General features: G+C 37.1%; 1 protein-coding gene across 3 annotated transcripts in view; it reads left to right on the top strand.

Annotated features, from left to right (window-relative positions):
* MKLN1 (muskelin 1) overlaps window positions 1–23,859 on the top strand; it is a 169,263-nt gene that overhangs the window by 27,246 nt on the left and 118,158 nt on the right. For all 3 annotated transcript variants that reach the window (XM_030932520.1, XM_030932519.1, XM_030932521.1), the window contains exon 2: window positions 20,308–20,377. In XM_030932520.1, the coding sequence (XP_030788380.1) occupies window positions 20,308–20,377 (70 nt within the window). The remainder of the gene's footprint in view (window positions 1–20,307; window positions 20,378–23,859) is intronic.

Raw genomic sequence — 23,859 nt, 5'->3', positions numbered from 1 at the left:
CCTGCTTGGTTTTCTCTGAGCTTCCTGCTTGGTTTTCTCTGGTCAGTGGTTTGGTGCCTGTCATTAATTTTGGAAAATTCCAACCATTATTACTTCAAATATTTCTTCTGCTCCTTTCTTTCCCTTCTCATATTGCAGTTATGCACCTGTTATAGCTTTTTTATTTTAAAAAAATAGTTTTGGGATATTGTTTCTTTTTTCTCTTTATTTTCTTTTTTTCAGTTTGGGAACTTTCTGTTATCATATCTTTAAGCTCATGGATTCTTTCCGTGGTACATTACCCATCTGTCTTGCATGTTGTCTACATTTTCCGTTTTTTTTTTTTTTTTTTTTTTTTTTAGTTCCCTTCAATCCTGTTCCTTTAACACTTAAATCTCTCTGGGGAAGTTAACTAGGAACTTTTTCTAACTTTCTTTCCTCACTCTCCCAACATCTGATCTTAAGTGATGATCTTTTCCTTTCATTTTATACTGGTGAGGCAGTCAGTAAGTGTATTCCAAATTCTACTTATTCTCTCCATTCTTCTCTTATTATTTTTTTGTTGTTGTTAGCTGTATCTTTTCTACATTGTTGCATCACACATTTATATTCTGTTATGTATGTCATTCTTATCTTCATGGTTAGTTTTAGTTTGGTGGTTAAATATTTTTATTTTGTGTAACCAGATTTTATGCTGAAACTTTTGAAATCATTTCTTCAGTATGTATAGTTTATTCGTTAGAGGGTTTCTCAGAAAGAATGGCTCAAGGAATGCTTTGTTAACTATGCCTTTAAACTTGAAAGATAGTTTGATTATATATACAGTCCTAGGCTCACATTTTTTGTACTTGATTTTCTTGAAATTTTTTATTTTATTTTATTTGAGTAGAATATACCTGTTTATTGTATATACCTGTTTATTGTATTTGGGAGGGTTCTCATTCTTTTTGCTTTGCTTAAGTCTATTTCTGTTTCTTGCAGTTTCTTTTCAGAATGGGTCTCTGTTTTCGTGAAAGAGAGTATTCGTTGGTAGGATACTTCTGCGGTCCTCTTGGAGTGTAGAATCTGCCTCTCTCAGTTTTCCAGCCTTCTCTGCATTTACCTGCAAGTCTTGGAGCCTGAGAAGAATGTGTTATCTAACTTTACTTAGTTATCAGATTTTCTTGGTCAGATTATTTCCTATGACCAGAATTTGAACTTGTTGGTTCCTTTGTGAAGAATAGATTTTTTCTTTATTTTTACATGAGTGGTTCCTTCTAATTAACATAATTAAAATATTTTCAGAGTGGTGATTTTTTTCTTTTTTGTACCATCCCTGGTAAAAAAAACTGTCCTGCCCTGTGTCAACACCCTATTTATTTTTCTATAGCACTTATTACAGTCCATAATTATCTTGTTTACAATTCTACTTGTTTATTTTCTGCTGCTTGTCATTTGAATGTTAGCCTCACAACTGGGGAGGTATACCTATCACGTATACCATGGTATTCCCAGGGCCTATAACACTGTCTAGCATAAGAGTAGGACTCAGTAAATATTTGTTTGATAAGTAACTCCAACAAATAGTAAGATCCCCTTCCTACTATGCTCTTAAAATTGGGAAATACTTGTGAGTCTAAACCTTTGCACTGTATATAAGTATAAGTGATTTGGGAGAAAGCTGTCATTTTTATAGTATACTCTTTATAGCTGGAGATATTAAAAATTGACTTAAGAGTTGATCCTTACTGCATTTTGAATCAGTTTTGTTTTTTTTAGAAAAAACATGCTTGTTTATTTATTTACATGTACTTATCCTTTCAAAATACAGTGTTCTTAGATTTTAAATCAGAAAGCCTTGAAAAGTTATCAGAATTCCCCCTTCCCACACATTTGTAGCTACAATCAAAAACTCTCTAGACTTCCCATGTGTGCAGGTAAAGATATTTCTTGAATATTGGGAGAGAATGCCCCCAGTTTTTACCAAACTGATTATTCTTGGGTATTTAAGTGTGTTCCTTATCAGTATTTCCTTACGTATAAGGACTTTGGTTATTTTTTTTAACATTTATTTTAGGTTCGGGGCACACATGTAGGTTTGTTACATGGTTGTGTTACAGAGGTTTGTTGTACTGATTATTTCATCACCCAGGTACTAGGTAAGCCTAGTACCCAGTAGTGATCTTTTCTCTTTTCTGCTCTTCTCCCTCTTCCCACCCTCCACCCTCAAGTAGTCCCAAGTGTTTGTTATTTGCTTCTTTGTGTTCATAAGTTCTCATGATTTAGCTCCCACTTATAAGTGCGAACATGCAGTAGTTGTGCTGAGGATAATAGTCTCCAGGTGCATCCATGTTGCCACAAAAGAAATGATCTCATTCTTTCTTATGATTGCGTAGTATTCCATGGTGCATGTATACCACATTTTCTTTATCCAGTCTGTCATTGGCGGACATTTAGGTTGACTCCATGTCTTTACTGTTGTTCATAGTGCTGCAGTGAACATTCGTGTGCATGTGTGTGTACAGTAGAATGATTTCTATTCCTCTGGGTATCTCCCCAGTAATGGGATTGCTGGGTTGAGTGGCAGTTCTCCTTTTAGCTGTTTCAGGAATTGCCATGCTGCTTTCCACAATGGTTGAACTAATTTACACTCCCACTAACGGTGTGTTCCCTTTTCTTTGTAACCTTACCCCATCTGTCATTTTTGACTTTAGTAATAGCCATTCTGACTGGTGTGAGATGGTACCTCATTGTGGTTTTGATTTGCATTTCTCTGATGATCATTTCTATGATCAGTGATACTGAGATTTTTCTCATATGCCTGTTGGTTGTCATGTTTGTTTTCTTTCGAAAGTGTCTGTTCATATCCTTTGCCCACTTTTTAATTGGGTTTTCTCTTGTAAATTTAAGTTCCTTATAGATGCTGTATATTAGACCTTTGTCAGATAGATAGTTTGCAAATATTTTCTCCCATTCTGTAGGTTGTCTGTTTACTCTGTTGATAGTTTCTTTTGCTGTGCAGAAGCTCTTAAGTTTAATTAGATCCCACTTGTCAATTTTTGCTTTTGTTGCAATTGTTTTTAATTTGTCTTGAAATCTTTGCCTGTTCCTGTGTCCAGGATGGTATTGCCTAGGTTATCTTCCAGGGTTTTTATAGTTTTGGGTTTTACATTTAAATCTTTAATTCATCTTGAGTTGATTTTTGTATATGGTTTGAGGAAGGGGGTCCAGCCTCAATCTTCTGCATATGGCTAGCTAGTTACCCCAGCATCATATTTATTGGAAGGGGAGTCTTTTCCCCATTGCTTGTTTTCATCAGCTTTGTCAAAGATCAGATGATCATAGGTGTGTGGCCTTTATTGTATACTTTTTTTTATCTGTCTCTTGAATTTTATGTGGGTTTTTTTTTTTTTTTTTTAATGTTTGAAAAATACCTTGTGATCGATCCCCTTGGCCACAGATAACCATTCTTGTTCTGATATGGTATTACCCCAGCAGAGTGTTCACATGTAATGGAAGCTCTATTATAATTGATTGATTGATTGTTATCACTGACTTTCGTGTAGGAGCAAGAGTATACATGATACCTTGAATGAAGGATGTGAAAGCTTTTCATAGAAATGTAGAATGTTAACTTGGCCTTCATGAGTAGTGTTTCCTAGAGTTGTGCAATTCAATTGCCCTGATGACAGCTGAAAGAAATTTGAGACTAAAGAATTAAACCTTTCCCTTTATACTGCAGATAAAATAATTCAAGTCCTGAGAGATTATGTAATGGATTATCTAACCAATTAGTGACTAAGATCCAAAATCTTAAGATTTCTAGTTGAAGTTGATTTTTTTCAGATCCATTTTATCATATAATTCAACAAAAAGGCACAGGCTTTAAAAGGATGTTTTTAAACTACCAAAGGAAAAACATCCTTTTATACTTTCTAAAATATTCTGCTTGACTGACTTTTCTTCATATAAAAATTAGGGGTGGCTTTAAAGTATCTAAAACTTCCCATTTAAAGTTGGCTGGTCTTACTGATAAGCATCCTGAGCAGCCATTATCAGAAAAAATGTTAAATGCTCAATTTTTGCCCAATTTCTGCTGTTATATTTAAGTATTCTTAAGAGTAGTAATTTGGGGCTGGGTGTAGTGGCTCATGCCTATAATCCCAGCACTTTGGGAGGCCGAGGCGGCAGGATCACTTGAGGCCAGGAGTTCGAGACCAGCATGGCCAACATGGTGAAACCCCTGTCTCTACTAAAAATACAAAAATTAGCCAGGCATGGTGGCAGGCGCCTGTAATCCGAGCTACTCTGGAGGCTGAGGCAGGAGAATTGCTTGAATCTGGGAGGTGGATGTTGCAGTGAGCCAAGATCTCACCACTGTCCAGCCTGGGTGACAGAGTGAAACTCCGTCTCAAAACAAAACAAAACAAGAGTAGTAATTTGAAAGGTATTGCTAAGCAAGCTTACGGTTTAAGCATATGTAATCAGGAAAGGTTTTTAATTTACTGACTTGAATTGAAACCTAAAATACCAAATAAATTATCTTCTCATGATGAATTGTAATCGTTTGTTCCTGACATTTAATTGGTAGTATATACAGATATAGTAGATTTTAAAATATGCAAAAATAGAGACATATAACTTGGGAAAAATTAAAACTGTATCCCATTTTTCAATTACCCGTTTGTATTTCATTATAAATTTTTAAAGTTCTAATAGAAGAATTTAATTACTCATAGTCTTGCTTTTGTAGTCTGTGTATGAGAAACTTAAAATGTTACTCATTTTTATTGCTTTCAGTTTTCATCCAGCATTGGTAGGAATGAAAATGTACATTTTAATATTAAACTAACCTGATGGAAATAGGTAGCCATTTTAGTTTTCAACCCAACTCTTATTTTCAATTCTTCTTGACCAGTTCTCACTTATTATTTGCATTTTAAATGTTTTTAAATGGCAGATACTTAATTAACTCTAGTTGGCAAATCTTTATTATTTGACTCATATAGTTGATACCGAATTGTGTCTTATAAAACTTATTTTCTATTTTTCTAGATGTTAGTATAAATGAAAGTCATGGGTATCTAGAAGAGTGTTGTCACAATCGCTTTGGTTGCCAGAGCAGTGACTCCTGGCAAGTGGAACTAAAAAGCCATCAGTTTCTATTCTTTTTTATTCCCTCTAGTGCACGGTCTCTCAAGATACTCCTCCTTCTGTTCTACATCTGCTTCATTTTTATTATGCTACTGACTGCCTTATTTCTCTTTTATTTGGTATCTCTGTTCTCTGTTTCATTCGTTCTGTTTACTTATATATTTTTCGTCTTAGAATTTTATTTCCATACTGGCCCATCCCATCTCCTGTCATAGGAGATAGCCAAGATTAGCAGTCACTGAGTGATAGTAGATTGTATAAGTCTTCGGAAAGTAATTCAAGGGAGGATAATAATGAACATGTTTTATAGAATACTACTATAGCAATAGGCTCTATTACCACTGCTGAGGGACTGATGTTAATAGTCACTACCCTAAACTGGTTTCTCATTTGCCTTGCAGGAGGGTGGAAATGGGTTGAGGGGAGCAACATCATAGGAGAAAGAATTAAGAACAGTCTAGATCTTACTTTATGTTTTGAAATAAGATCCATTATTTAAAAATTTTAAGAGACAATGAGTTTTTATTAGTTTCTTTGCTGTCTTTTTCTATGTCTTTAAAATGATGGAAAAGTAGAGCCTGATTTGATTTTCTGATGGTGTGTTAGTACATTCTCACGCTGTTATAAAGAACTACATGAGGCTGGGTGATTTATGAAGAAAAGAGGTTTACTTGGCTCACAGTTCTGTAGGCTTGATAGGAAGCATGACTGGGAGGCCTCAGGAAACACAATCATGGCAGAAGGCAAAGGGGAAGCAACCACCTTCTTCTCATGGCAGCAGGAGAGAGAGAGTGAGGGGGTACGTGCCACACACCTTTAAACCATCAGATCTTGTGAGAAGTCACTCACTTTGACAAGAACAGCATGGAGGAAATTCGACCCCCATGATCCAATCACCTTTTACCAGGTACCTCCCCCAACATTTGGAATTAAAATTCAACATGAGATTTGGGTGGGGACACAGAGCCAAACCATATCAGATTGCAAGTCAGTTTGCTATAAATGAAGGAAGTTTGCTGTCCTGTCAACTATTATTTTCAACAATAACTATTTTTACTGTTTTTATAAATAATATATGCTATTATATTATATATGAATAATATGACAAATACAAGAAAATAAGATCTCTTAATGGTATTTATGCCTCATTTTGGGCTACTATTTGTACTTTATATAATTTGATGTACGTTGGATCATATACCTGCTTGTTTGTATAATCACACACACACACACACACACACACACACACACACACAGATATTGGGGACCGTGCCGGGGGTGGTGGAGAATGAACAGACACAAGAGACAAAGACAAACAGAGAACATGGTGGCCACGCCTAGAGCCTCCGCCTCACTTTATTTATACTCCATAAATTCCACGTCAGCAAAAATAACACAATGCAAAACAAACTTTCTGCACCCAGATATAACCTTCTGCTTAGTTCCTTGTCTCTAAGCTCTTTCTTATTTTGTCTGCCTTCTTGGCGCCTACTAGAGTTCATTAAAAGTTCAACTAGAGATACTGTCCTTGACTACTGGAGTTCATTGAAAGTGCAACTAGCTAGAGATACTGTCCTTGAGCCTTATCTATTCTTAGCATATTATTTTCAATGGCCCCTGCATTTCCCCCTTTTTGTTTTGCCTCAATCCTAGAAAGGTAGCCCATACTTGTTCCTGTGTTTTCCTTTGTTTTTGGATGCGAGGGAGGGAGCATCGGATCACCATGAAAAGTAAACCCAATCCGAGCGCCCAAAGCAAGATACTTCCAGAGATGGTAGAAATCCATGTTTTCGTCTGGGTCCATGGGTTAAGGACAGCAAAACTTTGACCCAGCTCCTGCAAGGTAGCAGCCCCAGACAATACATGGAATTGTTGTTGAAATGCTTCAGAAATGTTTTGAGTGAGTTCTTGGATGTCCAAACTAATATTTTTATGGCCTATTAATAATCTTCGGATTTCGGTCCAATTCTGAGAAACATTAAAAGGCACAGTTGTTATGCAAAATTGAGTGGAGTTCCAATCACATTGCAATGTTATTCGAGTACTGAGGACAGTGAGCTGATCTCCAAGCCACGTTAAGGCTTGCTCCATGTTGTCCAATCTTTCAGCGAGTTGAGAGTCAGTGTTCCGTTGTTGAAGCCACAACCGATGAGATTGCTCATGCCATTGCTGCACAAATTCAGCATTTTGTATGCTTTGATGTAGAGCGAGTCCTGCCATGGCTGCAGTGGAGGCGATGGCAACAAGGCCCATTACCAAGGCGACTATAAGTCCAAGGGCACGACGGGTCCGCTGGAGGGAAGTCCAAATATAAGTTTCAAGAGGTGATGCCCCCCACAGTCGCGTAAGGTTGACGGGTAGCCAAATTTCCTTACAAGCCCTGAGGATATAAATATCCCCAGTAAAGTTGTGCCACCAGAAATGATTGAGGCAAGACAAAAATGTACACGTATCTGTACAATTAACAATTTCTGTATCATTATCCCATGTTAAATTCCCTGCTAACAATAGGTAAGGCTTTCGGACACAAGCAATAATATATCGGGAGATATTCCGATGTAATTGAATATGAAAGGGGTTATTCGGGTTAGAAAGATTAAGGGACATATTCCCCACAAAAGTACTAATGGCATCACCTGCAGCTAATAACTTCCAAAGATGACTTTGTAAAGAGTATCTAAGATGAGGCATAGGTGGCGACAAGCCTCCTTCACGCCATACCAAAGTTTCATTACCGTCAGCAGCAATACTTTTATTTACCCAGTGCCATTTCAAAGGTATGTGACTAAATTTTGTTTGAAAATCACCGTGCACACTCCAATCAATTACTTGCAGCCCATTATATTCTAATAAAATCCGGGGCTTAGTTCCCCGACAATGTTGCCACTCCAATACCTCAATATTAGGGGAAACCTCTGGAATAGGACAAAAAGGTAAGGAACTAGGAATAGTCTCATTAATATATACAGTATGATTATAATGAAAACTTCTAGTTACAATAATAACAGTATTGGCAGCCACATGGCTATGATTATAGCGAACAGCCCAAGCTTCATGTGATTTCCGGAGACAATGAGGACTATTTCCCATGCAAATCTGAAGTCCTTCCACTCCAAATTGGTATGTGCTGTTTATTATTCCCGTTTCCCGTTCTATGTTGTCCTTGTCCATATAGGGGGACGGCATCCAAGTAGTGTCATTGGTGAAAACCTGAACTTCCGCCTCCCCCCAGGTGACTCCCTGATACAAGGGTGGAAAGGGAATATAAGTCCAATATTCATACAAAGCCTCACTAAGGGAAATAAGTCCCCCGCTGAGGCACATCCAACAAAGGAAGAGATGCATGCTGAGTCCAGTTTTCTTTTCAACAGGGTTTCAATCGCCTTGTAGGAAACCACTCAGGTCCGCTCCCTGTGAGGACAAGAGCATAGCCCCGTCCCTGTTTTAGAACTTGCCCCTGAGCGTACTTACCTTTTTCATTAGGATACCAAACCTTTAAATTGTCGGCGGGGACTATCGCCGAGGGGGGTGAGGAAAGATGAGTTACGGCAGTGGAGTCCTGCAATTGTCTCCATTGATTCAAAAAATTTAAGGTAAACAAAACCTTTAAAATCTGATTTCTGGGGGACTCATTTCCCCCTTTTTGTTTTAGCAGTTGAGTTTTTAAGGTTAAATTTGCACACTCAATGATGGCTTGACCTTGACTGTTGCCTGGCATACCGGTGAGATGTTGAATATTGTATTGCTGTAAGAAAACTTATAACTTACGAGAAACATAGGCAGGGGCATTATCAGTTTTAAGTATTAGAGGAATGCCCATGATGGCGAAACAAGCTAAGAGATGAGTAATAACAGAATCAGGTTTTTCAGATGGCAAAGGAGTTGCCCATTGAAAATGAGAGAAAGTATCAATGGTATGATGAACATACTTTAATCGTCCAAAAGAAGGGATGTGTGTGACGTCCATTTGCCAAATCTGATTAACTTGAGTACCTTGCGGATTAACCCCAGGATGGAAAGATGGAATGCTCAAAGGAGCACAAGAAGGACAAGCTCGAATAAGAGAACGAGCTTGTTTATGAGTTAAATGAAATCGTCGTTGAAGGCCAGAACTATTAGTGTGATGTAGAGCATGTTCTTGTTCTGCAGCCTGTAGGTGGCCAATTAAAAGCGAATCAATCTGAGCATTACCATGAACTAACGGTCCAGGAAGTTGAGAATGAGAACGAAGATGAGTGATGAATAAAGGAGCTTGACGTTGGCTCAAAGTAGAAGACAACAAAGAAAAGAGTTTTTGAAGAGAAGAAGTAGCACAAAGAGGTAGAGTGGCTTGAGAAATATAAGAAGTAACATACACGGCGTATTGAGAATCACTAACAATGTTACAACTGGTGGAAGGGAAATCAAGTAAGACCATGAGAATAGCAAACAGTTCTCCCTGTTGCACCGAGGGATAAGGATAAACTGTAACTGGAGATTGATGAACACTCCAATATCCAGCTTTACCATTGCTACTAGCATCAGTAAAAAAGGTAGGGCCTTGAACAGGAAATAAAGATATTGGTGAGAAAGGCAACACAGAATGCTGTCTAAAAAATGAAAAGATCGGAGACTTAGGATATTGGGTAGAAAATTGTCCGACGAATGAGGCACAAGCAACTTGCCAAGAATCAGAAGTGGCAAGAAGATAAGTAATCTGACTATGAGTGAATTGAGAAATAATGAAGGAAGGATCTCCTCCCCAGAGTTGTCGACAGCGATGCCGTCCTTTGATGATCAATTCAGCTAAACGATCGATATAAGTAGTCAAGCGTTTAGATGTTTTGTTGGATAAAAAAATCCATTCTAACGGCCGATTTGTTTGATGAATCATACCTGTAGGAGAATGTAAAGTATGAAATAAACAAAAGGAAAGGGGAACGTTGGGAAGGATATAATGTAGATGGGCCTTTTGAAGTTGTTCTTCTACAAGCTGGAGTTCCTGTAAAGCCAAAGGAGTTAAATGACGTGAGCTGTCCAAGTGACTGTCTCCTTCTAGAATAGAAAAAAGATGTTGTAACTGATATGTTGATATTCCTAAAACAGGACGCATCCAATTAATATCTCCTAAAAGCTTTTGAAAGTCATTTAATGTTTTTAAATGATTGCATCGAATTTGAATCTTTTGGGGTCGAATATTTCACGCTCCCACGGTATAACCTAAATATTGAATAGGAAAATCTATTTGAATTTTTTCTGGGGCAATATTAAGTGAGTATAAAGAGAGCTGCGTTTGTAAGGATGTAAAAGCATCTTGCTGCTCTTTTTTGGTGGGTGCGGCAAGAAGAATGTCATCCATACAATGATATAAAAGAACAGAAGGATGACATTTTCGAACAGGATTCAGAGCTCGATGGACAAATTCTTGACACAAGGTAGGGCTGTTTAACATACCTTGAGGTAAAACCTTCCACTGATATCGAGAAAGTGGCTGAGAATTATTAGAAACAGGGACAGAGAAGGCAAAACGCTCACAATCCTTTTGATCCAAAGGAATAGGAAAAAAACAATCTTTTAAATCAATAACCATGAGTAACCAATCTTGAGGAATCATAGAAGGGTTAGGAAGGCCAGGTTGTAAGGATCCCATGGGTTGAATACATGCATTAATAGCACGAAGATCTGTCAATAGTCTCCATTTACCGTTTTTTTTCTTACGCACAAAGACAGGGGAATTCCATGGAGAAGTACTAGGCTCTATATGACCTAGGGATAATTGTTCCTCAACTAAGTTTTCCAAGGCCTCAAGCTTCTCACGTGTTAAAGGCCACTGTTCAACCCATACAGGAATATCAGTTTTCCATGTCAAGGGAGGGGCTTGAGGCTGCTGAACAGTGGCTACATGTTTAAAGATTTTTCAAGGGGATTGTAGCCCATGCGGAACATCATATTCTTGGCAGAATTAGAGACATGAGGAATAGAAACAAAAGCTCCAAATTGTTGCAATAAATCTCGCCCCCATAAATTTGGGGCAATAGGAACAATATAAAACTGAACTTGGGCCACTTGACCATCCGGCCCTCGGCAATTTAAGGATTGAGAACTTTGATACACCTCAGAGGCGGAATCTAATCCTGTAAGAGAAACAGCAACAGGCTGTTTAGGCCACTGCAAAGGCCATTGATCAGAGGCAATAATGGAAACGTCAGCTCCAGTGTCGACCAAGCCCTGAAAAATTTGTCCCTCTACTTCGAGGGGAAACAAAGGTTTTTGTTGAGTTACTAAAGTTTCCCAAAAAATATGTTTACCCGTGCTTCCAAAACCTCCGGTTCTTTCTTGCCTCCATGAAGGAAACTGAAAATAGGGTAGTACAAGGAGTTGTGCAATTCGCTGCCCCTCTTTCAGGGATATAGGTTTATGAGCCTGAGCCATAATTTGAATTTCCCCTTTATAATCAGAATCTATAACACCCAAATGAACTTGTAAACCCTGTAAAATGCTACTACTGCGTCCTATAAGCAATCCAACAGTATGTGGAGGTAATGGCCCAAAAACACCTGTAGCCAATTTAACAACTCCCATTTCTGGGGTGAGTTCAACAGCCTGTAAAATCGCCACATCAGCAGCGGCGCTACCGGAAGTAGCAGAGAAAAGCTGAGCTAATGAAAATTGGGGGTTAACATTGGCTGACTGGCCTGCTGATGCTGGACCCCTGAGCTGACTGGAAATTGCAAATGAAGAGGGCTTGTATTGTTGTTGGGGCCCCAAGCTGAAGGGCCCCTCTGCAAGTTTCCTGATCCGGAGGTGACAGAATTACCGTTTTTGTCCACTTAAGAGTGACATTCATTAGTCCAGTCTACGACAGGGCTCAGTAGGAAGCTTTTTAAATTCTACTTTGGAGGAGTCACTCCTATTAGATAACTTACGGCACTCCTTTTTTAAAATGACCGGTCTTTCCACATTGGAAGCAAACTCGCTTTTTTCCCATGAATGCCTTAGATAAAGCTCCAGCAAACAACTGAGAGTTGTAGGCAGCCCCTCCCACTCCTGCACAGGCTCTAATAAAATCTTCTATTTGTAAGTTTCCAGCAGCCTTTAGAGGACGCAACAAACTCTGACATTCCTGATTAGCATTCTCAAAAGCTAGTGTGGTTACCAGGATTTGGCCTGCAGCCCCACTACCCACAGTCTTTATTACAGCATCTTGGAGCCGAGCCACAAAGTCAGGATAAGGTTCGTTTGCGCCCTGCAAAATCTTAACAAAAGACAAGGCAGTTTTTCCTGATGGTTCTACTTTACACCAAGCCTTTGAAAAAAGTGTTTTAACTTGTGATAATGCCACGTCCTCAAGTCCAGATTGAGCCGCTACGGTAGCAAACTGACCAGTGCCTGTTAATTGCTCCTCTGTAGGTCCTGGAGGATTTCTAGCGGCATTGCGGCGGGCCTGCTCTTTGGCATCTTCCAGCCACCAACTGCGTAGCTGAAGCCACTGAGAGCGCTCCAAAACAGCCTTCCCCAAAGTCTCCCAATCAAGAGGCAAAAACAAATTCTCAGAGGAGAAAGAATCTAGAAGCCCCATGACAAAAGGAGATTGAGGGCCATAATTAGCAACAGCTGCCTTCATTTCTTTAAGAAATTTAAATTGAAGAACATTATACTGCACATTTATACCCCCTTGAGGAAATTGGTCATTAGGACCAAAAGGTTGCCTAATAATGGGGAACAATTGTAGAGGATCCTCATCCTCTTGAGAATCCAATACCTTAATTACAGCTTTAGCAGTAGAAGCGGGAACAGCAAAAACCGTGCCTGAACGAGGCAGCATTTCCACCGGCGGTGGTGGTGGTGGAAAACTATCCTCCTCCTCCGCCTTAGGTACTGATGGGGGTGGATGAACCACGGGAAAAGTAAAAACAGGAGTGGGTGGAGGAGAAGGTTGAGGGGGAAATAACTGCAATTGTAAAATTTGTTGTAACAATTGAACAACCGGCTGAAGCTCCTTTTGAATTTCTGATTCCTTTTCATGAAACACATTATCACACAAAGGACCTTCTCCTTCAGTTACAGAATTATCTAAAGGAGGGGAAATGGCTATCGGAGACTTCAAAGTCTCCTCATCCCCGCCTTCCCCCTTTTCAGAGTCTTGTCTCTAAGAGCTCCAAAGCCTGAGTAATAGAAGCACAAAGAGCCCACAAAGGTGCTGACATTACATCGCCGTGCTGATGCGCTTGACGAAGGGTCTTAATAACCTGTTGCCACTCTCGCTTATTTAATTGTACTTCAGTTTGATATTGAAACCAAGAGCAATGTTGTTCCACATAAGCAAACAATTTCCGCAAAGGTCTCTCTTTTGCATCAACCCCAATGGAAAGTAAAAGCCCTTGTAATAAGCTTCAATATTCTGAGGCCAAGGAACTGGAATTCCCCATAATGAAAGCTTAAGAAGGTTCCCCTTAACAATTCCCGGGTTTTACCCGCTCCTAGGGGGTTCCCCTTCTTGTTCCCCACTACTCACCCTGTGCACCCTGCTTGCTGCGCCACTTATTGGGGACCGTGCCGGGGGTGGTGGAGAATGAACAGACACAAGAGACAAAGACAAACAGAGAACATGGCGGCTGCGCCTAGAGCCTCCGCCTCACTTTATTTATACTCCATAAATTCCACGTCAGCAAAAATAACACAATGCAAAACAAACTTTCTGCACCCAGATATAACCTTCTGCTTAGTTCCTTGTCTCTAAGCTCTTTCTTATTTTGTCTGCCTTCTTGGCGCCTACTAGAGTTCATTAAAAGTTCAACTAGAGATACTGTCCTTGACTACTGGAGTTCATTGAAAGTGCAACTAGCTAGAGATACTGTCCTTGAGCCTTATCTATTCTTAGCATATTATTTTCAATGGCCCCTGCACACAGACACACACACACACACATACACACACACACACCCCTGTATATAACAGGTTTTTAAAACAAGAATAGAATCTTACATGCTTCTTTATATCCTGCATAGTGGAAATCTCTTCAAGTTTTTTATAATGGTAGTATAAAGTTCCATGATGTATGTTCTATAATTTGATCATTTCGCTGCTACCTCAAAAAATGTGGCACCAAACATTTCTGTCATATGTCTTTACGTACTGGTGATTTTACTTCTGTGGGATAGATTTTGAAATGAGAGTTCTAGGTGAAAGAATATGTACATTTTAGATTTTAATAAATTTTACAAGTTTACTTTCCATAAAGGCTAGGATAATGTACATGTTCATCTTTTCTCTCCAATTTTCTGATAATTAGGGATTAATTTCATCAATTTGATGGGTAAAAAGGGATATCTTACTATTTTAATTTCTTTTTCCATGACAGACAATATACAGGGATTTTGAGAAATTTTTTTGGTGATAGTTTATTGGCTATTTGAATGACTCTTCAGTGACTTGCATTCTGCTCATTTTCAGTTCTGTTGTTCATCTTATCAAGTGTAACAACATTTTGCATACTCTAGATATGGAATCTTGATTAGTCATATGAGTTGCAGAGATTTTTGTCCAAACTATTGCTTGTCTCCTGGTTTTCTTCATGGAACTTTTCATAACGCAAAATTTGAAAGTTTTGATATAATCAAATGGTTACTTTTTGTTTTATAGATTATGTGTTTCTTAGCAAAAATATCTCTCTAACATGTTAGGTTGTACGTATTGGCCCCTACATTTTTCCCCTAGGGTTTGTATGTATATGTGTATGTTTAAATCTTTGAGATTACTTTTTGTTGTTGTTGAGACAGAGTGTCGCTCTTATTGCCCAAACTGGAGTGCAATGGTGCGATCTCGGCTCACTGCAACCTCTGTCTCCCGGGTTCAAGCGATTCTCCTGCCTCAGTCTCCTGAGTAGCTGGGATTACAGGTGCGTGTCACCATGCCTGGCTAATTTTTTGTATTTTTAGTAGAAATAGGGTTTCACCATGTTAGCCAGGCTGGTCTCAAACTCCTGATCTCAGGTGAACTGCCCACCTCGGTGTCCCAAAGTGTTGGGATTACAGGCGTGAGCCACGGCGCCCAGCCATGAGATTACTTTTATATGATATTAGACAGGAGTTAACTTTGTTCTGATGGATATTCAGTTGTGCATCATTTAATAAATGAATTATCAATTTCTGCTGAATTAAAATATCACCTTAATCTGATATTAAATTTCCATCTACACTGGGCTTCGTTACTGGGTTTGTGTTTCTCTGAGCTATTATTTTTTTTCCTATTCTAGTCCTTTCTGTTTTTAATTATAGAGTATTTAAAACGGTTTTTTTTAAAGGAATCTTTTTTAAATTAAAATCTTCAATTCTTTTAAAAAGTGTTTTAAAAGTGACAAGATAATTTCCTGTCACTATTCTTTTTTTTAAAATAAGTTTTCTTAGCCCTTTTTGTATATTTATTTTTCCATACAAACTTTTTGCATTGTGTACTTCTTGGGTAAAATTTCGCACACCTCAAATAGTTGGCAGTCCAGCAATGCTTGTCTTGTGGCTTTTGGTATACCACTTCCTGTGTTCGATTTCTGTGGGTCACCAGGAGACACCCCTCAGCAATTAGATGGCTTCAACTGACACGGCAAGTTCTTCTCACCTTTAGGGAAGATTACTTCTCTTGAAGCTCTTAGTGGGGTAGAGATAGCAGATTGTCACAGCAATACTTATGCAGTTGATGCCTGACTTTTAGGGAGAGAATTATTCAAGGAATTCATGGTTTTTCTGCTAGGGCCAAGCTTTTGTCAAGATTCTTAAAGATCTGAGCCTGGCCTCTGTAACCTGGTGGGCTCAGGAGAGATACTTAGTTGGCTTAATGCTGGGACTGGAGATCAGCAGGAATATCTTCAAGCTTCTATCTTTCCAAACCCCCTAGGCTAACCTCACTCCATTTCTGGTCTATATTTTATTTCTTTTTAATTTTCATTTCAATTTAGTATGAGCTTTAAGTTACAGGTAATCAGTGGGATTAATGTACCGTATCCTTTGGTGGGTCTACTTTAATTTTTTTTCTTTTTTGTGTTATTAGTTCATTTCATTATCAGATATTTATTACTACCTTGTGTATGGCAACATTTAGGCCTATGAAGATGTGTCACCCAGTCCTTGTCTTCTCAGTAGCATTTTGCAAAAATTTTCCTTTCTTTCTACTTAAAATACTTTCTTCACTTAGTATTTACATTTTCTAGGTTTTCATTTTCTTTATCTTTGGCTTTCTTCAGTTTCTTATGCTTGATTCTTTTCTTCTGGACCTCTTATATGATGGACCCCCAGAGCATAATCAATCCTTAAGCTTTTCTTCTGAGCTCTATTTCATTCCCTAAGTCATCTCACTGAATGTTGTGGCTTTAAATAGCATCGATACATTGACATCTCTGAAGAGTATATTTTATTCAGCACTGGTATTTTCCTTGAATTTCAGCCCCAGATAGCCAACTGCCATATCTCCAGTAGGCTATCTAATAGGCATGTCAAAATTCACAAGACCAAAACATATTGTAACTGTTTGGCCCCCTTGATTTTGCATTTAGTGGTCCATCTGCTAATTTTTCAGATTGTGACATGGCTAGCTTCCTTATGTTATTGAGGCCTGTTTCTCCTTTACTTTTCTTCATAGTAACATTATTCTTTACCACTATCTTACCAATACTTTACATTATACTTGACATATATAACATATATATAGTTAATTTTCCAAATACTGAGAGCTGTTAATCTCCTATTTTTAGAATCAATTTCTTCTCATATTTACTGTGGTTTTTGCTTTATTTGATTCATTACAACTGACAAATTATGTCACCATTGAATTTCTTTTTTAGAGACAGGGTCTCTCCCTGATGCCTTCTTGATTTTCTGTCTCAAATAATTTAGAAGGTATGTGGTGTGCTTTTATTTCTATCATTGTTTAATTTTAAATTTTAAATAGTATTACTTTTTTTTATTTTTATCAACTTCAGAAACATCATTCTTTCCTAGGAACTGTGAAAGATGAAGGAACTACCTCACTTCCATGACATCTAACATTCCCTCCCCAAATTGATTATACTTCATGATTTCTGTGGTTCCAATTTATCGTAGTTGTAATGTATTAAGTTTTCCTTCATGCTTTATAACATGTATATCAGTGTGATTTTTAAAAATAATTCTCATTCTTTAGCTTTTAATTGTACTGTAGTCTTTTCAAACTCAGTTCATATCTTCAGTCTTCTGTGTTTCCTAATTCGTTTTTGAGAAAAAGCTTTTTTTCTAATAGGAAAGGAATTTGTGTTAATTGTAGAAAATTTGAAAAAAAACACAAGCACAAAGAAAAAAAATCACTTGTAATCTCCCTTTGAGAATTATATTAATAACTTAGTATACGTTCTTTATCTTTTCTCCCTATGTATGAATGTTATCACTTTGCAACACTTGATTCTTTACATACACAGTTAACTACTTTTCCCCTTCACTTACTATGTATTGAACATTTTCCTATGACATTAAAGTCAAGCTGTAGAATACATAATAATTTACATGGTATTCTGTACAGACATGTTATAATTTAATTAATCCTACATTGTTAGTTTATTTACAGCTTGCTCTTCTAAAGTGTGCTTTGATGAATGTGGATGAGTTATATCCCCTAGGTTTTTTTTTTTTTTTTTTTTGGATAAAGTTCTAAGAAGTGGAAAAATTCTGAGGCTTAATAGGGTGATTAAGAGCATGGACTTTGTAGTCTGACTGCCTTGGGTTCAAATCCCTACTTAAGTGCATACATTTAGGCAATTTTATCTTTTTCTTTTTCTTTCTTTCCTGCCTTCCCTCGCTCCTTTCTTTTCTTTTCTTTCCTTTTTTCTTTTCTTTCTCTGACCTTTTTCCTGCAGTATGTTTCAATTTCTTAATTTGTATACTTCAAAGATAATGGTTTATACATAGAAAACATTGTCTGGGACTCAAACATAGTCATTGTCATGGTTGTCATCATTTTTATTTAAAGGATGTACATATTTGAAATGATTTTGCTGTCGATTAGATTTTTCTCCTGAAAAGGTACATTAATTTGCATTCCTATCAGCAAAATATAAGAGTAACATTTTACCAGCTCTGGCCAACAACTGCTGTTATAATTGTAAAATGTGATTATTTTTGAGGGTGTGGGACTAATTTTATAGGGGCAATATATATGTGTGTCTTAATCTCCAATTTTTGATTATTGATTTTGGATTTTTTTTTACCATTTTCATATGGGGGTATTTATATTTAAGTGCTCTTTAAATATTCAAATTTTAGTTAGCGCAATGTATTTTATGTTGCCTTTATTTTTTCTAGTTGGCTGTTTGCCTGTTAATTTGATCTTTAGTTGTTTTATGTATTTGTGTTTTGCCTTTGTGGAATATGTGTTAAAGGCAGTTGTTTTCCATACACTGTGCTTTTTAAAAAAATTCATTCATCTATTTTTGATAATAAGTCTCTTATTTGTGATGGTATAAATAAATCTGTAATTATTAAGCACCTTCTCTTTGCCAGTATAGATCTAGCTTTTAAAAAATAGAATTTTTATTGGAGAATAATTTTAGATTTATGGAAAAGTTGCAAAGATGGCAGAGTTACTATATATGTTCTTTAGTTAGTTTCTCTTGTTGCTGACGTCCTGCATTACCATGATACGTTTGTCACAACTAAGATGTCAACATGGGTACACTACTATTAACTAAATGCCACATTTTATTTGGATTTCATTAGTTTTCCCACAAATTATTCTTTCTCTGATCCAAGATCCCGTATTACATTTAGTTGTCATGTTCATTACTGTCCTCTAGTCTGTGAGTTTCTCAGTCTTTCCTTGTTTGTTATTATATTGAGTTTGGAGGAATATTCATTTGTTTCATTGAACCTTCCTCTCATGTTTTCCTGCTGGTTAAACTGGGGTTATATCAATATGGATTCGTGTATATTTTACCACTTAATTTTTTTTAGCATTGGCCTGTCATTCTCTGTGACCCTTTGACATGATCGATACTGCCCCCTTCCTCTGCCTTTTAAAAAAAAAACGCTTCTTTTTTTCTTGTATAAGATACTCCAGGTTTATCTTCTGTATTCTCTTACCCAGCTCTAGAATCAGCCATTTCTCCAGCTACTCCTGTTTTCTTTTATTGGAGGATGGTATGTAGAAACAAATATCAGGGTGCTGGGTGTGCTTTTGGGTACTGGTGTGTCACTGCTTCTAGTCCCCCTCAGTGGACAGTTAGAAAATACTGTTTGTGCACATACACCCCTATAATTATTTATTTATGTTATATTACAGTAAACACAACTTTGCACTGATGTCTCTGATTCTAATCCAGTACCACAGGGTTCCTTCTGCCCTCCCTTCCCTTGCTTAACTGTAACATTCCCCTCCAAAAGTGAGAAACCTGGTTCCCACATCTACCAGCCATTTACTTATTTGTTCCCCCAGTATGTATGTAACATAGGAATTAACCATATTCCTTGTGAAAAACAACTTTACCAAATCAAGCAGTGTTTATGTATAGCTCTGCTTGCCTTTAGCCTTACAGTTTCCAGTGCAATCACCATCTTCTAAAGTTACTTATATCAGTTCCTTTTCCACTCACAGTTCTGCTTTTGATGGTATGCTTAAAAGTGCGTCTTATTCCAAAGATGTACTTTATATATGTATAAAAAAAGATGCATGTATGATATATGTAATGAATATATAATGTAACAGTATGATTGCATGCAATATTATATAATGCATGCTACATATGATATGTGTATATGGTATTTTATTTACTTTTAGGTATTTTATTGCTTTATTTTTACCTTGAAGTCTTTTTTTGTTTTAAAGACAGAGTCTTGCTATGTTGCCCAGGCTGGAATTGCCACTGCACCCAGCTATTTTTACCTTAAATTCTTAAATATGTATATCTAAGGTTCATTTTGGCACTTAGTGTAAAGTGTTAATAGAACTTTTTATTTTAAACGAAAGTGCCTTATGAAAAGTCTTGATTTTTCTCTGTTGTTGAACATACCACCTTTGTTATATTTTAAAATCTTATATCTACTAGAAGTTTTCTGTGCGTTTCTTACTCTGTTTTGTTTTCTATTCTTATTCAAGTTCCAAACATTACATAACTTTGTGATAATTTCAGCATCTGGTAGATTATTCCTGTTTTTGCCTAGTCATGTTCTCTTAATTTTTTAATACTTTTCTTTATTCCAGGAATATTTTAGTGGACAAACCAAACGACCAATCTTCAAGATGGTCTTCAGAGAGCAATTATCCTCCCCAGGTAAGATTACATGTATCACTTAATGCTGTTTAGAAGTGAACATTTAAATAAACACTCAATTGATACTAGTTATCTGGAATCTCTTAATAGTTTATTCTCTTTTTGAGATTGTGAGGTAAATTTTTATTTTCTCTGTTTTTACTTGTTTATTAAATTTTGGAAGAATTTTTATCTCATAGGCAAATGCAGTGTGAGATTTGATGAAACATGAACTTTTCTGTCTACCAGAACAGTTACACTCAAGTTATTGTGTAAATGTTTAAGCAAATGTTAGTAAATTGAACTTTGACTCATGACTATCTTATGGGGAAAATAAACTTAGTTTGTTATTTTATTAAAATACTGTATTTCATATTAAAATAATATTTTAAATGACATCAGGACCATGTGCTAAATTTCTTTTTCCTGGCAAATAGTGTCTATGGTTGACTGAATTTAAAATCATTCTTTCAGTTATATGCTTTCAGCATTAATATTTATAATGTACTAGGCACACGTATGTCCATATCCTTGAAGAAATTAATGCTCTGCTAGGTAAAGCAAATGGGTAAATAATACTTACTTTATTTTTTAATTGTAGTGTAATTCATGGATATATATATATATTTGTGTATTTTTTTTTCTCTTTGCCTATTTGGATCCCCTGGTGTTTACATGTTTTATTGCAAAATACATGTCTAAAGAATATTTATTTATAATTTTTGGGAGCCACAGTGGCTCAGGCCTGTTGTCCTGGTGCATAAGGAGGTGAGGCTAGGCGTTCTAGGCGTTCAAGGCAGCCTGGGCAACATAGAAACCTTTGATCTATGCTAAAAAAAAAAAAGAAAAAAAAGAAAAGAAAGTGGCTGGGCGCGGTGGCTTATGCGTGTAATCCCAGCACTTTGGGAGGCTGAGGCGGGCAGATCACAAGGTCAAGAGGTCGAGACCATCCTGGCCAACATGGTAAAACCTTGTCTCTACTAAAAATACAAAAATTAGCTGGGTGTGGTGGCTCATGCCTATAGTCCTAGCTACTCAGGAGGATGAGGCAACAGAATCGTTTGAACCCAGGAGGCGGAGGTTGCAGTGAGCCAAAATTGTACAACTGCACTCTAGCCTGGCGACAGAGTGAGACTCTGTCTCAAAAAAATATATATATATATTTATAATTTTTATATGTAATGTAAAGAATAAAACAAATAACTTGTTTATTCATCAGCCATGTTTAGAAATGGAAAGTGATTGCTATCTTTTGAAGCCTCCTATGAGCCCCCCTTATCTCTTTCCTCTAACCCCTCCCCAGTAACTATAACTGATGTTTTATTAAGCATTTTAAAATAATATTCCATAGATACAGCATATAAATATTTTATGACTTAGTTTTTTTGGCTTTGATTTTGTAAAAGTAAAATATAAATTGATTCAGTCGTTTATAAATTTTCTGTGACTTGCTGTTTTTTAACATGATTTTTGTTAACGTTGTTATATGTAATTGCAGTTTGTTCGTTTTCACTACCATATAGTATTCCTGTGTATAAATATGCCAAAATGTATTTATCCATTTTGCTGTTGATAAGCATTTAGGCTTTTTACAGTTCTGCTGTGAACATTCTTACATGTTGTCTCCTGGTACACATGTGTAAGAGTTTCTTTAAGGTATATATACCTTGGAGTAGAATTGTTGAGTCATAGGGTGGGTATATGTGTATTGAACTTTATCAGGTAGTAGAAAACTGTTTTACAAAGTAGTTGTAGAATTTAGCCTCTCGCTGGGTGTGTATGGAAGTTGCTGTTGGGTCACGTTCTCCTCATCACTTCTATGGGTGGTTTTTATATTTTGCCATTCTGGTGGAGTTTTCATTTTAACTCATTGTGGTTATAATTTGCTTTTTCCTATTTACATTAAAATCTCTTTGCATACGTTAATGGACTTACATTGTGTTTTTAATCATGCTTTTCTTGATTCACTTTTTCATTTTACTTATTAATAATTTTAGTGCTTGAGTTTTGGTACGTTAGTGTTTTTCATTTATTTTTATTTCTTATTAATGATCTTTTTTTCTGCAAAAAAGAAAATTCAGTGATCATAACTGAAACTATGATAACCTTATTATTTTGAAATTGTCTTTATTTGTTATTGGACTATATTTTGAAGGTAGTAGAATTTAATGCTTTTCTTAACTTTTTTGTTTGCTTATTCATTCATTAAAAAATTATTTAGTAAGCATCTATGAAGTGCCAAACTTCAGGTATTTGAATACTGTAGGGAATTAAATATTGTCTCCTCTTGATGAACCACGGGTATTGCATCAGATACCCTGAAACATTTCAATGTGATAAGTCCTATAGTAGAAGTTATCTGAAATTTTTGTAATGAAGAAGGACTAATTTGTAATGAAAATAAATACTATGCAATCTAGTTTTCTTCATTGTAGTTATTACTCAAATATAACTGGGGTTTTCCATGGCCAGTCTCAAGGGACAACATTTTTACCAGAAAAGAAAAAATAAAATTCAAAGCAATTTCAATGTTTACTTAGTCTTATAAGAAACCGCCATGTTGGATGAAATGGGTATAGTTTTATTTTATTTTATTTTACTTTCGAGACTGAGTTTTGCTCTTGTCACCCAGGTTGGAGTGCAGTGGCATAATCTTGGCTCACTGCAGCCTCTACCTCCTAGGCTCAAGTGATTCTCCTGCCTCAGCTTCCCAAGTGGCTGGGATTATAGGCGTGCACCACCACGCCCAGCTAATTTTTGTATTTTTAAGAGATATTGGGTTTCACCATGTTGGCCAAGCTGGCCTCAAATTCCTGACCTCAGGTGATCTGCCCACCTTGGCCACCCAAGGTGCTGGGCTTACAAGCTTGAACCATCGCACCTGGCCAGCATGGGTATAGTTTTCATGTATCGATATGTAGCAAAGAGTCTTGCATTTCTAATGGTTGTAAGCTATAATATTTCTTTCCCACTCTTGATCTGAAAGTTCCCAAATGCACTGAATAAAAAACAGATATATCCACGGCCGGACGTGGTGGCTCATGCCTATAATCCTAGCACTTTGGGAGGCCAATACGGGTGGATCACTTGTGCTCAGGAGTTTGAGATCAGTCTGGGCAACATGGTGAAACCCTGTCTCTACAAAAAATACAAAAATTAGTCGGGCATAGTGGCATGTGCCTGTAGTCCCAGATACGCAGGAGGCTGAGTTGGGAGGACTGCTTGAGCCCAGGAGGTCAAGGCTGCAGTGAGTCGAGATCATGCCTCTGCACTCCAGCCTGGGTGACAGAGTGAGACCCTGTCTCAAAAAAAAAATACACGCACGTGCGCATACACACACGTGTGCATGTGCACAAGTGAAAGCTGGGACTTTTTTTGCTTTTTTTTTGGAAGCTGGAACCTTAAAGCAATTCATTCTCAGGATAAGAATGAAACAGAATAAATTGACACTCAGTAGAGGAAGGGAAAATAAGGAAGAAAACTCATCTCTGAGAGGTTATAGC

The sequence above is a fragment of the Rhinopithecus roxellana genome, chromosome 6, assembly GCF_007565055.1.
Source record: "Rhinopithecus roxellana isolate Shanxi Qingling chromosome 6, ASM756505v1, whole genome shotgun sequence".
Taxonomy (NCBI): domain Eukaryota; kingdom Metazoa; phylum Chordata; class Mammalia; order Primates; family Cercopithecidae; genus Rhinopithecus; species Rhinopithecus roxellana.
This window is presented reverse-complemented; position numbering and strand designations above follow the sequence as displayed.